The sequence below is a fragment of the Podarcis vaucheri genome (assembly GCF_965113315.1).
Source record: "Podarcis vaucheri genome assembly, chromosome: 1".
NCBI lineage: Eukaryota > Metazoa > Chordata > Lepidosauria > Squamata > Lacertidae > Podarcis > Podarcis vaucheri.
Window position 1 is genome coordinate 69,687,412 of NC_138759.1, and position 16,463 is coordinate 69,703,874.

At 43.5% G+C, this 16,463-nt stretch overlaps 1 protein-coding gene across 2 annotated transcripts in view; it reads right to left on the reverse strand.

Annotated features, from left to right (window-relative positions):
* MICAL2 (microtubule associated monooxygenase, calponin and LIM domain containing 2) overlaps nt 1-16,463 on the reverse strand; it is a 152,360-nt gene that overhangs the window by 18,316 nt on the left and 117,581 nt on the right. For both annotated transcript variants that reach the window (XM_082192795.1, XM_082192794.1), the window contains 4 exons: nt 14,703-14,875; nt 11,858-11,935; nt 3,925-4,022; nt 1,649-3,005 (listed from right to left, as the gene is read on the reverse strand). In XM_082192795.1, the coding sequence (XP_082048921.1) occupies nt 1,649-3,005; nt 3,925-4,022; nt 11,858-11,935; nt 14,703-14,875 (1,706 nt within the window). The remainder of the gene's footprint in view (nt 1-1,648; nt 3,006-3,924; nt 4,023-11,857; nt 11,936-14,702; nt 14,876-16,463) is intronic.

Genomic DNA, 16,463 nt, shown 5'->3' on the forward strand with positions numbered 1-16,463 from the left:
TGCCTTTGGAACAGAATCAAGATCCCCTTTTCCCTCTCTAGAAGTGGAGATCTCCAGAACCTTCTCCTTCCCTCCCTTCCCTTTCATATATCCAATAATTAAAATGCTTTACAAGGATAGGAAGCATGGGCATAGCCGGGGGGGCAGGGAGGGGCAGCTCCCCCCCATCAAGAAAAATAAATAGCTAACTAAGGTTCTGCACCCCCAACAAAAGACTAACAAAAATCCTTGCTACACCCATGATAGGAAGTGTTTTGTAGGACCATAGCACCTCCTGATGTACCAGGATTCATATTCTAGAGACCACGCTTAAGCATGAAGAGTAAAACAGCCAACTGCAGCAGTATATTCCATTATACTTTGTGTCCTCCAAGATGTTTTGGACAGCACTTACAGTATTGACCCCAGCCAGTGCTGGCTGGCACTGATCTGGGCACCAGATTGGCAAAGACCAGTGCTATTTTTCTAGAAAAAGAGGTGCTGGAACTCACAATGAGCACCTCTCTTGTTCTCTTAGAATAACAATGGCACCCACCTGAGAGGTGCCAGAACTTAGTTTTGACAAGTAGTGGCTGGGGGGGGGGAGCCCTGGTAAAGACTGTACAATTGCCATGAGAGAAAAGACAAAGCAGTAGAGAGTAGCATCCTAATATTCCTATCAGTTATTATTTATATTATATATAGTGATCATCTGCTAGTTTTACTGTAGTTGTCTGCAAACTACAGATATACGAAGGACTGTAATTAGCAACTTTATTTGCTCATTTAGTGATTGTTTTGTACTGTTAAGGTGTCAATAATGTGAGTGTTTATTGATGGAGTTTTATTTTATTTATTTCATTTCAAAATAAAACTATATGATATAAAAAGGCCACCTGCTCCCTGCCTCTCCCCTCCCCTTCTCCTCCTCCTTTAAAAAAAGTGGCATTGAATGTATCTGGTAGAAGCACACATACTATAGCAGAAGACCAGATCACACTACAGTTGCCATGGGGATGTCATTGACTCTGAGCCGTAATATATATGAACTACTTAACTGCATGGGCCCCTGCCATGTGTCAAGAGTCTTCACCTTTCCACCAGCAACAAGGAGCGGGGGCATGGAGATAGCAGAAATGCATGCATTTGTTCTATATATCGCAAACAGCTGGAAAATCATTGTCAAAGGCATTGCCATGGCAACTGGGATTTGTTTTCTTCTGGACCATATTGCTCTTATAGGTTACATTTTAAAAATGAAACACTTCCCATCCTACAATGTGAAATATTTCTAGGATGGTATACAACAAGGTAGTAAGGGAAAAGCTAAACATAAGAAGGCTAAAACCCAGCACCCTTGATCTGCCATGCTGGGAGGGTTGCAGGGGGCAGAGGTTTCATTTTCCCAAGCCCAAAACCACTCAGCCAGGCTCTGCCTACAGAGCAATGCTGGTGTCACTTCTCTGCCACAAAACTCCCAGCTCCACCTGCCAAAGGTCCTGGTGGGCAGGGGGACCTATTGGCATTAGCCCACAGAAAATCCCAAGATGGGATTTTACACTATTTTATGCAAATTGTTTAAAGATTTAATCTTGCATTAAAGCACTATACATACTTTGTTTAAAACAACAACTGGAAATAAAAATCTTAAAGGAGGGAGTTTGCTTACCCAAGTATTCTCCTTTGGAAGAACTATTTAGTACTTCATCAACATCAAAGATGGTACAAGGTGACACAGGGCTTTTAACTTTGACATCTCCTTTATTCCTAAAGCTGCTGAATAGGTTCCACACATTGTTCCTCTGTTCAGGACCATCCAAAACGGCATCAGCGTTTTTCTTCCTGTGCCTTAGAGATGAATAGCGGGTGTTCTTTTGATTGTGAGCACACCACTCATCCCTGGCAGACTTCCAGAGGTTCTCTTTAAGGGTAAACCTTTCTAGAAGTGTTGGCACATCATCAGCATTGGTAGAAGAGGAATGTTCGGGTTTATGAAGACTCTGGGAAGGGCTGCTATGCACACTGTAAACAGGAAAAGACGTGCCTTTGTCAACACATGAATATTCCTCTCTCGGACTGCTGGAAAAATGAGACCCATTTGAACTCCTTGTTCCAAGTCTTTTTTCTGCATCATCCAACACACTGAGCTCCTGTATTTGTACATTATAGTCTCCATGATTCTTGCTGCATCTGAGACTAGCAGAGCGAACCAGGGCCTGTGGGAAATTGAAAAATGTGCTTTCCAAAGGAAATTTGGCAGGTGTGTCCTGGGCCTTTTTCAAACCTGCTGGAGGAGAAGTAAGAGGTTCTATGATGGATTTCTTTATAGCTTTGGCAATTAGCCTCAGTGGCGATTTTGGCTGGGTGGCAGTGTGTTCTTTGGGACAGTCACCAACATTCTTTGAAAGTGTCTGTCCAGGAGACAAAACTGGAGAATGGTTATCTGAGAACTTCTGAGATTGACCACAACTGGATTGTTTCGGTATGTTCTCATATCTGTTAAAATAAGCATTCTTCTGGTCTGGAATTCCTTGGCAGTCATGTTCCGTTCTTGTAATATCTAGCTCAGCATCATCCAGAACAGGTCTTCTGGGCTTCTGCTCCATTGAAAGTGTCAACCTCCTCATTATCTTGTTTTTAGCTTTGTTCAAATGTTTGTCATGCTGTTCTTTGGCATTCTTATCTCCGTCATCAGGGTCTGCAGAGGACAACCCTGAATTCTTTGTATACAGCTGAGAGATCAGTGGCTCACTATTCATCACCCAGTTTCCTAAATGTGCATCTTCAGTTCTGTAATCCTTGCCTTCAAGCTGAGGGTAACTGAGAGGTGAAGTCAGATCGACGTGACAAGTGGATTTGTTATGTGCCAATGGAAAGCTATCAGGGCAGTTGTGGAGTGAATAGTGAGGAACATAGGATGCAATTTCACTGGATTTATCTCTGGCTTTTCCTTTCCTTTGAAATGCTGGGCTGCGTAGCTTGAAATGTCCTCTTGTAATTTCTGGACTCTTGTCAGGAGATGTCAGCTGTATGGAATGCATAAAATGATTATTTTTAGAGGAAAATGCTGCCAGGTCACCCTTGCTTCTATTTAGAGAGTGTTTTCAAACAATTACATGAGAAAATACACTCCCCCCATAAAAATGCCAGAAAGCCTCACAAAAACATTCCAATAAAATGGAAAAGGAATACACCATAACTGCAGGGTCTTGCTTTTATCCAAATATCCCTGGGAGACAGTCAAGATATTTAGATATTCAGATGTCTGTAGGGGTTCACTGCAAAATATATATAGACCCAGCAGACAAACAGTTAGTGTAGGTTAAAAAAAGTTTTCCATTTTTAAAAAACAACAACAAGATGGTGCCGTTGTACAGTCATACCTTGGAAGTCTGACAGAATTCATTCCGGAAGTCCGTTTGACTTCCAAAACGTTCGGAAACCAAAGAACAGCTTCTGATTGGCTGCAGGAAGCTCCTTCAGCCAATCAGAAGCCATGGAATCCTCGCTGGACATTTGGCTTCCAAAACTAGTTTGCAAACCAGAACACTCACTTCCGGGTTTGCAGTGTTCGGGAGCCAAAACGTTCGAGAACTAAGCTGTTCGAAAATCAAGGTACGACTGTATTGCATTATGCTTGTGTAACTACTATTCACCACTAGGAGGCAAGTTCTGTCTGATCTGGACAGTGACCCTCCCATCCATGGTTGCACTAACCCACTGAAGAAAGCATAAGCTACAAATAATTTATAATCTAAAGATCTTGTTTATTTGTTTGCAAACCACACTTCATCCATACATCTCATTGTAAAAATACAACAAAAAACAAAAAACGCTATACATACATACATACATATTTACAGCAATACCCTGTAGTATTTATACTGTAGTATTATATTGCACTTCTTCAACAAAGCATACTGTTAAAAATGTGTTGCTTCATACCTCTGTCTGAAAGACCTCATCCTTAAAGTCACTTTGAACACAGGCAGAGGTATCCTTTGAAGACGACCCGTTTTTCTTGTTGTACAGTAGAGGAAAATCTACAAAGGGAAAAGTGGACCCATAAAAGTGAGTTCATTGGAATAGATCCATGGAGTCCATGCTACTGAAACTACCCTTCCACATTACAGGTACCCAGTGCTTCCCCCGCCCTAAAAAAATGTTTAGGAGTACTCTCATTTTCCCACTCATATTGAAATACTGCCCCTCAATGAGGCCAAACTTAGATCCACAAAATGTTTAGGGGTATGCATACCCCTGTGCCCCCCCCCGAAAAAAGCACTGCAGGTACCCAACTGGCAAGCAATGCCGCCCATATAGACCATGTGGGACCTTGAAGGCCGCAATCCAGCTCCCTGCCACAGTATAGCATTGTGTTTTGTTTTGTTTTTTAAAAATCATTTTAATCAATTAGGTGGCACAGAAAAACAGCAGCAGCAACAACAACAACAATAACAGTGACATAGCAAAATGATGATGATGATATTCTCCTGTATCCACCATTCCGTTCTGCTCCCCAGCCAGGCTACAAGCCATGATGGCTATAATGGTGTTTTGCAACTTTGACCTGTTGCAGGACCTTAGCAGAGCATACGCAGAGTTCCAGAAAGCAATCAGTTGCAGGCAGGATGGACGAAGCAGGAACAAGACGCTGCTACCAGTAACTTGGTTACTTAGAGGTGTTTATTATTTACAGCAGACTCTACAAGTCACTATATACAAGAACAGATATGGATCTTAACTAGCTCTCTCTTAACAAACGACTCTCAGAACTCAGAACACCACACTGACCAACAAAACTATCCAGTCAGTAAGGCCATAAGTCATCATGCCTGTGTGAGACCTCAACCAATGGGAGAGCTGTATCCAAGGTCTCATATCTCCAGGCAGGATAACTCCTCTCTGCTCAGTCATCTTGGCTTTCGGCCAATGCTTAGCTGAGTCTGTGTGAAGCTGCACAGAATGTCATGTAGTCAAAAATCCCAAGAGGCTATGCTCTGCCTCCACTGTTAGAGGCAGCAAGGCATCTGAATACCAGTTGTTGGGAACCAGGGGGATGGAGAAGGCTCTTGGGCTCATCTTCTGCTTGCTGGTTTCCTCCAGGCATCTAGTTGGCCGCTGTGAGAAGGGGATGCTGGACGAGATGGGACATTGGCCTGATCAAGAAAGCTCTTCTTACGTTCTTATGTTTGGAGTGCTATGCCCAATAGTAAACATGTTTTTAAATGCCCAGTTAATTGAAGAAGAAAAATTGCCCTGGGCCTAAAAAATAGGAAAGGTGACTGAGTGAACAGTGCTGTAGATATGGGGGGGACTAGCTGGGTTTTTTTGCCCTTGGTGAAGCCTCCAGAGAGGCACCATTGAGGCTCCCAGACACGTGTATGGGCGGTGCCAAAAGGAGTCTTTGACCCAGGTGAAATAAAGCTTCGTTTTGGACCTGCAGGGGAAGGGGCTTTCCATAGCTGCATTGCCACTACTTGTTGCCACAATCCTCAAGTCTGCAGGGGGTGGTTTCTAGAGAAAGGCATCAGCTTGATGACCTCAGCATGCATGCAGGTTGGTGGGTATGGGAGGAGGTGGCTGCACATTGCTCCAGTCATATATTGGCATCCCTATTTTATTTAGAGATGTGCAATTAATCCCCTTTTCAGTTTTCATCAGTTCCCAAAGTGTAAAGGAGCCATAAAATAGGCAATTAAACTAAACATGAAAGAGTTAAAATCAACAATACAGCCTGTGCCACTGAGTGAAAAAAGAAATCTAATTATTCTGGTGCAATTAATATTATAGAAAACTACCCACACTCAGAGAAGCTTGTAGGATGCTGTTTCTATGTAACTGCTTTAGGGCTTTAAAAACAACACCACCAAATTGGATGTTCAATACTATCGAGTTCTACCATGGCTTTGCAAATTGGCTGCCACATTTGGATTCCCTGACTGCAGTCTTCTGGCCCTGTCAGGTTCTCCTCTCACCCCTGCAACAGAAAGTCTCGCTGGCTAACAATATTGCCATATAAACCATCGCCAGCTTGCCATCGAGTAATTTCCTAGCCCCACCTTAAGAATTGTGTGGCAGAGTTTCCGCTGTTCCATCATTTCCCCACCAAATGGCAACTTTTCCACAATGGAATTCAAGCCCCCCCCCCCCGCCCCATCCCTTCATTGACTGAATGGCTGAGCTCTGCTCCTGGTGGTGCCAATTAAGCACAGCAGGAGACAAGAGCAGCAGCTGTCAAAGATCTTTTATTTCAGACGCAATGGAGGAAATGTTTTTGTTCTCTGCAATGTAGGAGACAATATTTATTCCAATATGGATTCTTGGATCACATAACTTAATATCGAATGTGTATTTCTCTCTCTCTCTCTCTCTCTCAACAAAATAGTAAATGCAGGAAATATTTGCACAGCTTTGGATAAATCAACACATTTATTAATATAAGTGTTAGTACAGTTCATTGTCCTGGAAGGCAAGTAAAATGACTCCAGCTGATGCCTGCAAATTTAAAACAAGCAAGGGGTGTCCTGGATAATAATAAATAATAAGAATAATTTTATTATTTATACCCCAGCCACTCTGGGAGGCCTACAGTGCATATAAAAACATAGCAAAATGTCAAACATTTAAAACTTCCCAATACAGGACAGCTTTCAGGTGTTTTCTAAAAGTTGTGCAATTCTTTATCTCTGGATTTTATTGACTATAGTTTATTTATTATTTTATTTCATAAAATGTGTAAGTCACTTGATTTTTTAAAAAAACAAACAAACCTCCAAGCAGTTTGCAAAAAAGATAAAACAATAAAATTATCAATAAGAAAAATGATCAACAATGATCTGATACTTTCAAAAAGTTGAAATAACAATAGACTAATAACAGATTGAAGCCTGCATCAACTTGCTAAACATCTGGGTAAAAGGTAAAGGTAAAGGGACCCCTGACCATTAGGTCCAGTCGTGGCCGACTCTGGGGTTGGGGCGCTCATCTCGCTTTATTGGCCGAGGGAGCCGGAGTACAGCTTCCGGGTCATGTGGCCAGCATGACTAAACCGCTTCTGGTGAACCAGAGCAGCGCACGGAAATGCCATTTACCTTCCTGCCGGAGCGGTACCTATTTATCTACTTGCACTTTGATGTGCTTTTGAACTGCTAGGTGGGAGGAGCAGGGACCGAGCAACAGGAGCTCACCCCGTCGCGGGTATTCGAACATTTGGGTAGGCTTGTCTAAATAACAATGTTTAGGAGAGCAAGGTGGCAGACAGTTTTCTCCACTGAGCTGTAGTTGTTCAATAGGTCAGGGCTAGGTAGGGCTTCTTGAGGATAAGCACACCAACACCTCCTTCAGAGTTCCCACCCCTTCCTACAAAGAAGCATTAGCTACCCCTTCTATCTGCTTGACCAATTGCCTTCAGCTAACTTTCATAGGCAAGGATACCCAGAGAGCAGGACTCTCCTAGTGTTTCGTTCACCTCAGCTTCAGCAACTGAAACTAAACCAATACCATTGGAACACACAGTGTTCTCGACCCTTTCATGCATACTCTAACCCCAGTGATGCTATCCCAGTGATTGCCAGCAGTTTCCTTGTAATGTGCTTCTTCCCCACATTTCTTAGTATCACCTTCAGATCCTAGGATTCAAGGAATGGAGGTAAGAGCAGCTCTGTTGATTCAGACCAAAGAGCCACCATAGTCCAATGTCTGGCTTACAAAAGTGGTCAACTACATGCTTCTTGGAAAGCCAACTGTCTGGGCTTGAAAGGAGCCTTGTAGCCACAGGTTCCCTAGCCAGCATCACCATACTTTATATTTAGTTTTACTTTGCAAGCTACAAGGCTGCATGAAGGCAACATCCTCTCCCTTTGCTTGCTCTATAGCAGCTGCTATTCAGAATAGCACCTCTGAACCTTGAGGATTAGTTAGCTAAGTAAGAGTGGTCTTTCATAACTATGCCTAAGCTCAGGTTGAAGCTGTGAAGCCAGATGTGGGCAGGCTTCAGTTTTCCAGAACCCCAAAATCCACCAGTCAGAGCCAGATGCACAATAGCAGCTTGTGAAACAACCTTAGAATTAAGAAACAAGGTGTATTTGAGAACATGCTCAGCCCAATTGTTTGTTCTTACTAGTGAATGAAGTTAGCAGTCATTCCATATAAAAATCCATCCCTGGATCCCCCCCCCAAATGCTTTCTTCATTAGAGCAGCCGTATTTAGAAAGAAAAAGCCTTTTGTTGTTGCTGCGACAATTAGGAGAACTATTGGCCATTGTCTTATCAATCTGCCAGTAAATCCTGTTCTATCTTCTGCCCATCTGATCTAAGTCAGTGGCTACCAGCACATCTTGTGGCAACTCTTTCCATGCATTTATTATGTACTGTGTGAAAACAGGATTTTGTTTGTCCTGAATCTCCCATCGATTTCACAGGTTCTAGCATAATGTGGGGGAGGAGAATTCCCTACCATGCTCTTTGCATCCCATCATCATCCTTCCCCAACCACCCTTTCTTCTAAGCATAAAACATCCCAAACATGTTAAGCCCCATCTCCTTAAACACTTGTCACCCTTTTCTTTCTTTCTTTCTTTCTTTCTTTCTTTCTTTCTTTCTTTCTTTCTTTCTTTCTTTCTTTCTTGGGGTGAGCAGCTCATGACTGAGAGTAAAGCAACAATGCTTGCAATACATAACCCGAACCAGTGTGGGGCAGTAGACAAAAAAGCTATCTATTCTTCCCTCGCTGATTCCTTCTTGAGTATCTACCTGCAAATTGTTCTTCTCTCATATCTGAAATTCCTGCTTCTTCTTCTTCAGTGTTAGACTTTCCTTTTGTTAACTTCATGACTCCATGAAAGCCATGCATAAGCTTGTTTTGCTATGTTAGCAGCACTGAAGTGACCTGGGCAGTGTGTGGAGGTCTTGGGCTGCGCAGACAAGAATATCAGCCTCACGGATGTGGTCCAAAGGAAAGCAGAGCAACATGTTTGGCACCAGCTTGGCTGCAGGAGTTGCTGGAAGGAGGTATACAAGATGCCATCCAACCGTCTTAGGGACTCCACTCTCAATTTGTGTAGAGTTTACTCCTTAGCCTTTGCTTCTCCCAAAGAAGTTCCACAAGGCAATGGATACAGATTGTTCCTCAGGGTTTATTCCTGAAGCCTTTCTCATGAAGGAGCATAATTGCAAGGCAGTGGAGGTTTAGGATTAGGGCAGTGATGGACAAACTTGGCCCTCCAGCCATTTTGGGACTACAATTCCCATCATCCCTGACCACTGGTCCTGTTAGCTAGGGATGATGGGAGTTGTAGTCTGGAGGGCCAAGTTTGGCCATCACTGGATTAGGGTTTTCTTTCTCTTAGATTGACTACCTTGCAGGTTAATGAGCCCCATCTGTTCCTGTATAAGCTTGTATGTACTCTGAATAGATTTGCTTATCAGGTGTAGCCAACCTTAAGTTTCTTTATTCTTTCAACCAGCCGTCTTAACAGACTATTTCTGCAATCTGCTGCAATAGATATGCCAAGCTTCAACACTTGCACCACCTTGCTATTCTAGCAGAAACATGTGATTTTCTTCAGCTACACCCCTCCTCTCCCTTCATTAGTTCATTAGATCATGGCACCCAAATTAGTGCCAAAAGCAGGAAACCCAGACAAAAGCACTGAAGCACACCTGCATCAGATTAGCTTTTGCAAATGGCTGCTTGTGGAGGTGGGGAAGCCATGGAATTGTTTAGCCGAGAGAAAGGTGAATTTTGCATGAACAGGTGCAAATGAATTCAGATGACACACACACCTGAACCTTAGGAACTCTGCTTCACCACAAGCCAACAGAAAAACTGTTCCTGTTCGTTTGTTTGTTTGATTGACTGACCCAGTTTAAAGGCTTATTTGAATATTATGTGACTGCACTTCTAACCTGATTCTGGAAGAGATTACAACTCCCCTTATTTTTACATTGACATCATGAAATGCGCTCACTTAAGGGGGGGGGGAGTGAACTGAACTTACGCACGCACACACTGGCCTGGGTGACAAGTCCATGTTGAAGATTCTGGTTTCTAGACACAGTGAATTTTACAAAGATATTAAAACCACAGCTTTTCAGACAATGGCGGGTGGAGGTGGTGAATCAAAATACTGTGGTTGGGACAGGAGCTGGTTTCTGTCAGTAGATGGGTTTTGCTATTTTCTTAAAATTCACTCATCTCCTTCTGGTGGGCTGTTAGCTCCCTCTGGAGATTCATCACCAGACCCACATGGGAGGTTTACACACATAAATAGGCAAAGCTTTAAACAAATGTGTAAATGAGCAAGCTGCAAAAGGAGCTGGCAGTAGGCTTGCTCCCCACCTACCCTTAAAAGATTGTTAAAGTGTTGCCTCTTGTTGGTTTTTAACCAGTAGGCTAAGGCACAGCTATACAAAAACTGGTCTTACAAACTTCAGTAGAAGAGGAAGAAACTACAGAAAAGGAGAAGAAAATAGAAACTATTTGTGGAAGCTGCAGTCAGGATTATTACTCTTAATGCTATTATTATTACTATTACTACTACTACTACTACTACTAACAACAGCATTATTATAGGAAGTGGGCTCTGGCAAGTTCTCACAATTATTGTGCCTAATAATAATAATAATAATAATAATAATAATAATTTATACCCCAGCCACTCTGGGCAGCTCCCAACAGAATATTAAAAACACAATAAAACATCACACATTAAAAACTTCCCTAAACAGGGCTGCCTTCAGATGTCTTCTAAAAGTCAGATAGTTGTTTATTTCCTTGACATCTGATGGGAGGGTGTTCCACAGGGCGGGCGCCACTACTGAGAAGGCCCTCTGCCTGGTTCCCTCTAACCTCACTTCTCGCAGTGAGGGAACTGCCAGAAGGCCCTCGGCGCTGGATCTCAGTGTCTGGGCAGAATGATGGGGGTGGAGACACTCCTTCAGGTATACAGGACTAAGGCCGTTTAGGGCTTTAAAGGTCAGCACCAACACTTTGAATTGTGCTCGCAAATGTATTGTGAGCCAATGCAGATCTCTCAGGACTGGTGTTATATGGTCCCAGTGGCCACTCCCAGTCACCAGTCTAGCTGCCGCATTCTGGATTAGTTGTAGTTTCCAGGTCACCTTCAAAGGTAGCCCCATGTAGAATGCATTGCAGAAGCCGAATAACAGCTTCAGAGATTGTATGTAGCTGTGCCAACCAAATGGGCATGCCACTGCGACAGCAACTTGCTCAGAGATGCAAGTGTGTTCCCGGATGCTGAGAGGTCCACATGTACATAGTAGAAGACAGACCACAGGCAAGAGATACCTGAGAAGTATCACAAGAACACAGGAATCTGTATTACACCAAATCAGATCATTGGCCCATCTAGGGGAGCAGCTTTCTGGGGTTTCAAACTGGAGACCTTCCCAACCTGACTTGGAGATATCAGGGATTGAATCTGGGACCTTCTGTTGTAAGAGTATAAGAAGAGTCTTGCAGGATCAGGCCAGTAGGCCCATCTAGCACAGGATGCGGTTGTCACAGACACCAACCGGATGCCTCTGGGAAGCCCAAAAGCAGGACCCAAGCACAGCAACACTCTCCCCTCCAGCACCTGGCATTCAGAAGCTAGTGGAAGCAGAACATAGGCATCAGGGTTAGGGGCCATGGGTAGCCTTCTGCAAGCAAGCCAGATGCTCTTCCACTGATGCTGTTGGACTCCAACTTCTAACACATGTATGTTTTGCAGATGCAGGATGGGCCAGAAGGGAAAACCAATCATGTGACTATCATTCATTTGAAACCCCAGCAGGGGAAAACCTCATGAGGAAAGGGATTTGGAGCAGGGAACCAGTGGAAAGGAAAACAGTTAAGACCCATTCTAAATCTTACTTGACTGAATTTTCTTCTTCCAGTTTTGGTACTTTTTTGAGGCAGAAGGTTCTCGAAGACTCTGGGCTCGTTGAAGAGCTAAAGAGATGGAAAAGGACACTTTAAAACGGTCCATTTGAAAAAAATGTAAAACAATATATTGAATGAATAGAGGTTTCACTAAAGGGTCAAGCAACTGCATGTCCTTTTGTGCTTCCATTCCCTGCCCTGGAAGTGAAATTCCATGGTCCCAAGAATAGCATATCCCCCCCCCCTGCCCTGAGCTACTGTAACACATTTGCAATTCCAAATCAAACACCCAACAATCTCTAGATCTGCACTATCTAGATCAGACATTTCCCATTAGTAACTTATATACATGCAAAAAAACAGCAGGGTTAAAGCACTTTTCAGTTGCAATCCAGTATACACACTGGGAGTAAGTCTTCCAGGATGTAACAGGATTTACTTCTGAATATATATATATACAGTGGAACCATGGTTCCCAAATGTCTTAGTTGCCGAACAAATTGGCTCCTAAATGCCGCAAACCCAGAAGTAAGTGTTCCAGTTTGCGAACGTTTTTCAGAAGCAGAACATCCGACGCAGCTTCTGCTTGGGTGCCGGAAGCTCCTGCAGCCAATTGGAAGCCATGCCTTGGTTTTCGAATGGACTCCCAGAACGGATTAAGTTTGAGAACCAAGGTACCACTGTATAGGGTTGCATCCAGAGGTTTTTTTTCAGCCGGAACTCAGTTCCGGCACCTCTCAGGTGGGCACCATTCCCATTCTAAGAGAGCAAGAGTGAGTTCTGGCACACCTTTCCCCAGAAAAACAGCACTGGTTGCATCTTTAGTGTCATCTGAAAAGGCCTTCAATTTAAGCAGTAGAGCAGAGGCAGGAAATCCTCTTGCCTCTGGATATTGTTTGGACTACTAGCTCCCACCATCCCCTGACCATTGGGTGATGCTGGGTGATGCTGATGGAATCTGGAGTCCAGCACCATCTAGAGAGGGACAGCTTCTGCTCCTCATCCCTGCCAGCAGAGTATACAGTTAAGATTTCTGTTTTTCAAGCATAGGTTTACAGTCAGCAACTTGCAAGACCGAGCAGGCATGCAGATCAATATGAAAGTGCCTATTAACCACTAGAGGGCAACGTTCACCAACCAGTGTTTCCTCAGAAAGTGCCACTTCTCAACTCCTTGGAATTGCTGTTCAACTTTTAAATGATTAACTTTCACAGAATCCTGCGTCACAAGAGCTTGTTTTGTGCACTGCAGATTCTATGGCTCTTATTGTTTCTCTTCCTTGTGGGCTTTCATATAACTATGGGAGAAAATGTAACATTTGTCTTTCTCTGCAGAAGTTATTTATCACCATGACCATTCCCATGGGAATATGCAGAGCACAATAAACAGAACTCTTCCAATATGCTTCAGGAAAAAGCTAGTTGCGCTGCACAGGCAAACAAACAATGCAAGTAAGAAAGCATATGCAACAGAGCCGCCGGGGTGGAACAGAGATATAAAAGGCAACTAAGGAGCAAAAAAGGGAGAAAATACATGATGTACCATGTGACCCTGTCAATGACAAGGAAGAGTTTGGAGGTAAGATAGCAGCAAGCTAAGGGGAACATTTGTAACATAGATTGATCTTGAGAAAAAAAGTTGAGCTTTATTTGGCCAAAACAAAGCAAGGGGAAGAGAAAGGCTTTTGCTGTTATTACACATGGTCCTCTTCAGCTGGACACCTCTTCAGTTCCCTGTTGCATTTCCAAAGATAATCGTTATTCAAACAGCAATTTAATTCATACAAGGCTCTTTGCCTGGGGTGCTTGGATTAAAATATTGCCTTTTTATCAAGTTATTGTTCTGCAAATTTATGTTTGCAATGTGCTGTCAGAGCAAAAAACCGAATTAACCTCCACTTGATATTTCTCTGAACAATTACACATCAAAGGCAACTGGAGAAGCCTGTGGTTGCAGAGCGGTTACAGGTCACAATGAGAAACCTTGGTCTTTTGAAACGAAACAAGGATAAAAATAAAATAATGGAAAAATACAAGAATGAAACCCATTCAGGATTCTATCAGTATTATTGTGTTTAATGACACTTACCTTGCAACCATGAAAATTCAGGCCTATGCATTTTTGCGGTGTAGTGTTCAGTTGTTTTGATGTATTGTTCAATGTTTTTCTTTTTAATTCTACAATCCCCTCCCCACTCTCTAGAGCAGGTGTGGGGAGCCATTGGCCCTCCAGATGTTGCTGAACTACACCTCCCATCGGCACCAGCAAGCACAGCCAATGACCTGTGATGTTGTGAGTTGCAGTTCATCAACATTTGAAGGGCCACAGGTTTCCTACCTCTGCTCTTGAGTATTGGTGGGCATTCTATGATCACCAAGATGTTACTGGACCACAATTCCCATTATACCTGACCTTTGGCCATATTGGCTGGGACTGACGGGAGCTGTAGTTCAGAAGTACCTGGAGGGCCAAGGGTTCCCCAGCAGTGCTTTAGAGTAACAGTCCCTCTGGCCGCCATTGGCTGTGTCACAGTGGAATCTGGTTAGAGTGGTCGGTTACCAAAGATGACAGGCTCATGAACTGTTAATAGTTCTGGAGCTAGGCATTTCAGAAGATCTAACTTACTCTAAGGTGCTGGAGCTCCACCCTCTTCTCCTCCTGACTACCGTAGGTGTGGGCAAGCTAAGGCCAAGCTCCTGAAAGCTAAAAAGCTTTGGGAAATTTGGAATCCCAACACTCACAAGTTGCACAGTTAAATCCAATCACTCTCTGGACAATAAGAGCTTTTGAATGACCCCTTGATGGCATGAATGGATTGAGTTGTTACAGAACTTGCCATTTGCAGCCTTCGACTTTTCATGGCCTTCTTCCTTCTTCCCCAAGCTTGTGTTCCGCAACAGAGGCTTTCGTAGGGATGGGCCACTGGTCCTTGGCTCAGGCAATGGGAACAGCCCTTCATCACTTTCAGAGATAGATGCGTCCCCATCAAAATCAGGCTCTAGATCTGAGCTAAGAAGCAAAAAAGAGAAAGACCTGTCACAATAATAGCATATGGCCAGCAAGTGGAACAAAACTGCCCGTCAAATATTTCACAGCTGCCCTTCTGTCTTCATAAGCATGGGTCACTGGAAAGTGCTGAGCAGTTGCAACTTAAATATTCACAGTAGCTTAGCACTGATTGCAAAGGCACTAGCTTCTTCAATTACTTTTAGCATTTTCCAGGAATTTGAGGCAGTCTGAATTTAATACAGAAATCTGTTTCACACCATAGATATTTTTACTAAGCTTGATGGGAACCCATGAGTTTCTTCATCGGAACTGGTGGGCTTTTCTTATGCCACAGGATACATTCTCTTAGAGATGCATGGATCTGTCAGCCTCTGTTTCTCTCAGCTTCTCTCTCCCCCCCCCATTTTTTTTTGGGGGGTGTGTGTGTTAAAAGAACTCGAGAAAATCGATCAGCGTTTTAGTTTAATTTACATGCTTTTGTGTGCAATTTTGCCTAATACACACATTTTTGCAAGTCAATTTCCCTTAATGTGTTTTCTACGTTATTTCCTATGCTATTTTAATTAGTATATGCACCCCCCTTACTCAAATACATGCATTTTTGTACACATTACTTTGCTGGAGAAATGTGAATTTTGAAGGATGGCTGTGTTTTAATTCACTGTTGTTTCAGAAAGTACAAATCAGGTCTCATGGTGGGAGACACCAGCTGGGGAACCCTTAAGGGAAGATGGTTCAGAGCCTGAGAATTGGTGGTGGGATGATGATGAGTGGTCAGAGGAAGAAGAGGGAGCAGACTGAGAGGAGGAGGTGTTGGAAATGGAAGAGGCAACAAAGCTTAGTGAGCAGGAAGAAGCTGTGGCAGACAGCAGTCCAGACTCAGAGGCAGAAGCAGAGGCTGGAGAGCAGGGTTGGGGGGCAGCAAGACAGATATGAGACAGGCTGCTAAAGATGCCAGGGCGTGTCCCCATTCTGCTTTGACCTGCTCTCATCCCCCTGGTCTCCCAGAAACTAACGAGGCATGAAGAGTGCAGAGCATAGACAGGCAAGACAATGGAGCCTCAGATTGCTTGGGAAGGAGCCAAAGGAGGTGACTTAGGGAGCTATGGGAAGGTGGAAACCATCAGTCTCACAACTGCCTCTTTGGGGCAAGACTTACTGGGAAGAGTTGCTGTGCTCATTAGGCCTGAGCTGTTTCTTTGAGTAAAGCGTTAACTTCCCTGACACCTTGTGAGTTACTGCTGACCTGTTCCTGACACCCGCCCTGACATCAGGTAGGTTCACTTTTAAATGCAAACTGAATTGAATCTCTCTCCTTTCCTTACATCGTCTAAGCTTCCCAGTTGCTCTCCACTTCAACAAGCTGGACAGTTTTCATGTCATGGCACCTTCAGAGCACTCTGAGATTCCCCTCCTCCCTACAAAATGTTCCCTTGTTGTATCAATTTGCAGTGCCTCAGGAAGCTTTTGCAAAGTTTTTACGTCAATGTTTTTATGCTTCAAGTTTTACAGTTCTCATGTCTTGACACTTTCAGAGCACTCCAAGATCCCCTTGCCTACAGAATGGTCAATTTGCAATGCAATGCAA